Genomic DNA, 6,579 nt, shown 5'->3' with positions numbered 1-6,579 from the left:
ATGGTTTACCTATTTAATATATCAGCCTAATTTAAATATTAAATTCAATCACATTGCTTAAACATTAAATACAAACAGTATGACACCTATGACTACAGTTGAGTTTAATTGCCCCAACTTCTAAGATCTAATATTGGCCGTTCATTGACCCACACCGTCCCGTTATACAGCAGCCCCAAATTTGCCTTCTTCTCTTATCATCCGTTCATAATCGATCGGGCGGAGGAAAATTCAATCACGTCATCGTTCCTATCGCCCATGAATCCTATAAACCAGACGGTTGGGCCATGAGGCGAGCGGTGCGACTGCTGGCGTCTCGTTGTCGTGGACCAACTGGAAGGTCCAGCTGGATGGCGGCGATGCTGCGGTGTTCGACGCCACTGGGTCCGATCCGGTCTCGCGAGGCGACGCCAGCACGCCAGTGTCGCCGCCTGAGGACCTGGGGGGAGGTGCGGCGCGCCTGCAAAGCTACCTCCGGGCTGGAGGTGGCTGTTGCTGCAGCCGCCGCCACCGGAGAAAAATGCGTCGGAGAGAGGGGGTTGGCCGAAAGGTTGCGGCTTGGGAGTCTGCTGCCTGACGGATTGTCGTATAAGGAGTGTTTTATCATAAGATGCTACGAGGTGGGGATCAACAAGACAGCTACGGTGGAGACCATTGCCAACCTTCTCCAGGTTTGGGATCCCAACTTTACGCCGATTGTTATTCTTTGCCCAATTTACTGGAAGCAAAAACTTTTTGTGCCGTCTGTCTTTCTTTTTTCGGAAACCGTTCTTCCGTCTCAATAACTGCTTTAGGTACCTTCGCCCCTTTCTGTGCCCACGATGGAGTTTAGTAGGATCTCTCTTTAATCCTTTTTCTTGAGCAATGCTAATCGTTTTCATCTTCAATTTACACTAAGAACAATTTACTTTGTCCACATACGGTTGGGATTTGGCCTGTGTTCTTCCTGTTCTAAGTGTTTCTTAATCAATTCTTCCATCTGTTTGATTAACTCTTAATTCTGTTAAACACTTGTTCAGTCATACCCTTTGTTTACCTGACTATCTGGATCCTAAAATGATAAGGGCGACAAGGACAATACTTACAGTGTTTGATGTTTTCACATTTTCAGGAAGTAGGAGGCAGCCATGCACAAAGTGTAGGTTTTTCCACTGATGGATTTGCTACGACTCCTACTATGAGAAAGCTTGGCCTAATATGGGTGACTTCCCGAATGCACATCGAAGTATACAAGTATCCTGCTTGGTGGGTTCTCGAAAATGCTCCTTTTTTGTTTACTTGCATTTTATCAGATTGGGTCTAATATCATGCTTCTTTGTAGGGGTGAAGTGATCGAGATAGAGACCTGGTGCCAAAGTGATGGAAGAATGGGAACAAGGCGCGATTGGATTCTTAAGGATTTGGCTTCTGGTGAAGTCATCGGTAGAGCTACTAGGTCAGATTGCAACTTTCTACAAATACCAACAGACTTGACTTTGTTTAAATTGGGGGTTGATCTGTTTAATTTGGTCTACTTCAGTCTAATTTATGTGTTTAAACTCCACAACCTATTCCCATGTACCATTGGGACAAAGACACAGTTGTTTCTTTGATCAACGAGTGTGAACAAAATTCAATTTGTTTTCCTAGGTTACAGCCAATAGGAGAAAAATACATGTTTGGTCAATTTGATTAGATCGAGTCCTATATACAATCATTTATCACCACAACAAACAATGCCTTCATCCCAACAGTGTATGTTACTGATGATTTTTACCCACAAAATTATATTTTTTATTCCTTGTCTTTAATGTTCATGCTTTTAATAGAAAATAATAGAGAAGACAAGTTCATGAATGTGTTTGAGAAACACAAATAGAAGTTCATAAATATGTTTTAGCAAAATAATAGCTTTCTTTTCAGATATTGAGTCTTCTTAAGAGTAATTAACTGTCTCATTTGTTTTGTAATGACCATTAAGCCATCAATTTTGTTCCAGTATTTTCTTTGCATTAGATGAGGGTAAGGGCCAAAGATCAGTATTCTAAACTAAGATACACAAGAAAGTAGAGCATCTAAATATGTTTAGTCTTTCTTTCTATGAGGGTAAAATCAAATGATCTGTATGAGATAACAGTAACATAGAGAAATTAAATAGGTTGAGAATATTGTCAAGGTCACAAGTGCCTCTCATATCACTATTTGAGATTGGAAATTGCTCTAATGACTCGCTCGAATCATGTAGCCTCAAGCCTTACACTTGTGGCTTCCAATTCAGCATCTAGAATGCAAATTAACTTCCATCACAAGAGAGTTTTTTAACAACACAAACACACAAAAAGATTATAGTAATTTAATGTAATTCGGTGTAAGTCTACATCTATGAAAAGAATCTAGGTCTGTATAATATGAGAACGTCTATATAATATGAGAGCAAAGGTACAAAGAAAATGGGCAAACCAATATTCATACCTTGTATAAGAGACCTCTCAATCCTCTCTACACTTTTCTCAATACAGATGGAGAAAAGAAGAATACCTCACTTGCAGAAATCCATAGATACCAAAAAAAAAAACATTATTCCCCAAGAAAAAAAAAAATCCTCTTCTCTATGTAATCTTTTGGCCTCCTATAATCTATAAATATATTATTCAGTGTCTTCTAAGCTCTAAAATGCTCTACTACTGAGAAATTCGTATCCCCTTCCGTCGCCATATAAAATCACATCAGAAACCATCTAAAAAAAAATTCAAAATACAATTTATTCAACATTTGGGCCATATCAAAGGCCGATTGTGCCCAATATGAACAGTAGATTGTTTTATTGCTCTTTAAAATTCTTTGGTGATATGCTAGAATCCCGACCTCACCTAGTTGAATAAGGCATGATTATTGTTGGTGATATGCTAGAATCATCTTGCTCCTTTTATCCTGAACAGTCTTCTGTTTAGCCTGATATACAATACCACATACTAAAACCATCTAATCCACGTACCTAACTCCACCTCATCCGAGTCCATGTGTAGCTAATTTGATCGTCAAAGTGCCTCTGTCCTAGTGGCAAGCACGGAGACACTTGTTGCTTGAGGTGCCAGGTTCGAGCCCTCTTAGCAACATATTAGTGTTGCCTGCGGTGCCGTGTCCGAGCCCTCTTAGTAACAGTGTGGTACTGTGCCTCTCCAAAAAATCCCTTCGGGGGTTTCTGGAGTATGGGGCCGCTCTGCTGTGAGGCCAATCACGTTAAAAACTTTACCCAACACAGTTTTAGTCCCCTCGGAGCGGTGTGGTGGTTAAGGCATGGGGTGTTGCCACATGAGGTTTTGGGTTCGAAACTCGGCGTGTCCGAGTATGCCTCCCCCTCATATCTTGCCACCTGCACTAATGGCTAGTAGCCACCCGTGATTTACCTCCTCCGTGTTGGCATGGGGACGGGTTGGCGGGGGCGTTGGGGGCGAGCAAATCGCCTTTTGCCACATGTGTAGCTAATTTGATCGATAGAGTTACTCGATCACGAACGAAGATCCCTTTTCCTATAGTTAACTAATTGATTTTTTTACCCTTTGTTGTCCTGAGATTAACTGTGACACCTGAGCATTCTACATGCACCAACCATCTCATACGCTAGGGAATGTCTCCAGCCTTTCTGTAACCTTCTAGTTATCAACCAGTTCATCAAGAGCCTCCCTTAGAACTCTACTAGCTGCTCTGTAGTGATATTCCTCTAAATTCAACCAACTTAGTGAAATCAAGATTTCTCATATTTATGGCAAAGGTCACCCATCCCAAGGTGTGTATTTGTATTATAAACAAACAATTTAACATGAATTTGTCCATAAAATTTCCACTGGAAGAATCTAATTCTATATAATGCAAAAGCAAATGTACAATAAAAAATGGAAAACTTTCACTAAGATGCCTTAATCTTCCACTGAAAACTTCATTTCTAATGCTTGCCAAATTGGAAAAAAAAAACACCCTTTCTGTGAAGAAAGCTCTCTTCTTTACACATCTTTTAGTGTCCTACAACCTTCAATGCACTCTATAACCTTTACTAGGTTTGAAAAGGCTCCACCTTTGAGAAATTTGCCATCCCAACCATCATGATGGAAAACTTCATTGAAAATGTTCAGAAACTTTCTATCTAAAATAGGATTTATTTGGCACTCGATCACAGTCAAGCCTATTTGAGCCAAAGATGTTGCTGCAACAAATGCAAGTGTATTTGTGAATTTATTTTGCCTGGTTAACATTAGTCAATTAGGAGCAGTTGGAAGTTTTTATATTGAAGGAAGAATATGTAGTAATATAACTAGTTCTATTTCGTAATTTTATTTCTCGGTAGTGCTGGTGATATTACTTCCCACTTTATTTTGTCTCAGCAAGTGGGTGATGATGAATCAAAACACCCGGAAGCTTCAACGAGTAAGTGATGAAGTCAGAGAAGAAGTGTTTGTGCATTGTCCAAAAACTCCCAGGTAAGCATCTGATAATGGGTCTTCTTTTTTATCCTTCAACTATCATGGATTTCCTTTTAGCTACAAGGACGAAACTAATCTTTTATATGTAGCATAATTTCTAACTTGGCCTCTCCTACACCACTCATTTCTGAAGAAATTTGGTATATTTAGATGTGAGTATGCCACTAACTCTGTCCATGTAGATTGTCATTTCCAGAGGTAAACAATGGCAGCCTAAAGAAAATTCCAAAACTGGATGATCCTGCTCAATATTCCCGATTAGGGCTTGTGGTAGGACATTCTATCGTCCTAGCGTAAGATTCATCTGATATTGCTTTGCTGATATGATCATTTCCATTTGAATTACGCAGCCAAGGAGAGCTGATTTGGACATGAACCAACATGTAAACAACGTGACCTACATCGGATGGGTCCTCGAAGTATACACTTCTATACTCTATCCTAAGCACCTTAGAACTAATTAATCTTTTCTCATACATGTGACACTCTTGCAGAGCATACCACAAGAGATCATAGACACCCATGAGTTGCAAACGATCACTCTTGATTACCGGCGAGAATGCCAGCACAGTGATATTGTGGATTCACTTGCCGGTCCAGAAGTTCCAGAGGATGGTCGCACAAATGGGGCTGTTGCCTCCGACCCCCATGTCAATGATCAAGATCTACAGGAATTCTTACACTTGTTGAGATTGTCAGGAAGCGGCCTTGAGATAAACAGAGGCCGGACAGTGTGGAGGAAGCTGGCTCGCTGAGGTTTTGGATTATGTACTCTAGCTCTCAGCAAATAAAGAATAGAGTTAAGCTCATCGAGTTATACTGGCAGCTACTTTAATCATTCATCATTCATCTGGTGTTTCTTGGGACAAACTTCGAGAGGATATTGGAACCGTTTACTTTGCAGCAGTCAATGCTTTTCTTAATGGTATAGTGCTAAGTTCGTATGACATTGTCATCTGTATTAGAATTCAGTTTGGTATCTACCACAAATACACTAGAGAAAAATGAAGAATTATATCTAATTGCTCATGAAAAAACGAGTCCCATGTCCTCTTGGCATTCTCCTACAATGCTAACTTTTTATGGGTGCTTTTATGTCAATTGTTTTCCCATGAAGTATTGTTGATGGTTCAATATCTTACAGTATTTTTATTTTTAATGCAAGGATCACATGATCATAGAAAAACTCAAAAAGAACTCTATATTCATTCGGATGATCCAACTTTGCCCTATGAACAATGCCTATTGATCTAACTTTTCTTTATCAGTAGATCTAGCTCTGTCATGTGAATGAATTATAGTATGTAAATATCGACTCCTCTTACCGCTTATGTTATATGGAAGAATTTGACATTTATACCAAAGCTTTAAAAGATAGTTTCAAGCAGTAGAGTAGACCTTTGAGCAAGTCTGTAGAGTAGCATCCACGACCTCTAAAGCTCATCATTGTGCTTAGATGTTGGCACTCCCCTCTAATTCTTCTTTGTAGTGTAAAAATCTGTCATATAAGTTTTATAGTGCCCTACAGATGGATGTTTGTGTCATTTCTTTACTTGCATATCCTTGTGATCATCCTTTCCCTGGTTATTTTATTCATTGTATCTAGAACAAATTTAGTGTTTAATGTTTATAGAGGCTTGGCATCATTCTAAATCATTATAGATATATTCTTAGTACTTAGAACCTCCAAGACCATCAAAGATTTTTAGTAAAAAGTACTTAATGGATCTAGAACGGAGTATTTACTCCAAACAAGTTGCCATGTTTAATTTTTTTGGTTCCAACAACTGATTCACTTTAAATTGGCACTGATGCATTTCTATTACTCCTCTAAGTCTTCTCATGTTAAATTTTATTGATTATGGAGCCTTGGTAGACATTAAGGATTTTTTGCAAGAACTTGATGGATCCTAGACTAATCTAATTCATTCTAAATTGGCACTAATGAATTCTTGGCTCTCCCTTGAGTTTTTTTTGATGTTCAAGTTTTCTTAATTCTAGAGCCTTTGTAGTCATTAGTAATTTTTTGCTAAAAGTCTTTGATGGACTCGAACTAATCTGATTCACTCCAAACTAACACCGCTATATTCCTAAATACTCCCTATTTCTTCTCATGTTCAAA

General features: G+C 39.0%; 1 protein-coding gene across 1 annotated transcript; it reads left to right on the top strand.

Moving 5' to 3' along the window:
• The first annotated feature begins 270 nt into the window (after positions 1–270).
• Positions 271–5,593, top strand: LOC122042918 (oleoyl-acyl carrier protein thioesterase, chloroplastic-like). Its single transcript, XM_042603313.1, has 7 exons — positions 271–671; positions 1,112–1,245; positions 1,322–1,435; positions 4,359–4,454; positions 4,640–4,727; positions 4,808–4,876; positions 4,952–5,593. Exons 1-7 carry the CDS (start codon positions 288–290, stop codon positions 5,210–5,212), a joined length of 1,146 nt encoding a protein of 381 aa, XP_042459247.1. The 5' UTR covers positions 271–287; the 3' UTR covers positions 5,213–5,593.
• Positions 5,594–6,579: the final 986 nt, after the last annotated feature.

This window comes from Zingiber officinale, chromosome 2A, assembly GCF_018446385.1.
Source record: "Zingiber officinale cultivar Zhangliang chromosome 2A, Zo_v1.1, whole genome shotgun sequence".
Lineage (NCBI taxonomy): Eukaryota > Viridiplantae > Streptophyta > Magnoliopsida > Zingiberales > Zingiberaceae > Zingiber > Zingiber officinale.
The sequence above is the reverse complement of the archived record's forward strand: the minus strand, read 5'-3'. Positions and strand labels throughout refer to the sequence as shown.

Excerpts from the sequence above, each read along its gene's own strand:
- LOC122042918 (XM_042603313.1), top strand. The coding sequence starts at position 288 with ATGAGGCGAGCGGTGCGACTGCTGGCGTCTCGTTGTCGTGGACCAACT. Across the intron at positions 1,246-1,321 it reads GTATACAAGTATCCTGCTTG|GGGTGAAGTGATCGAGATAG; the intron begins GTGGGTTCTCGA and ends GCTTCTTTGTAG. Across the intron at positions 4,455-4,639 it reads CATTGTCCAAAAACTCCCAG|ATTGTCATTTCCAGAGGTAA; the intron begins GTAAGCATCTGA and ends CTGTCCATGTAG.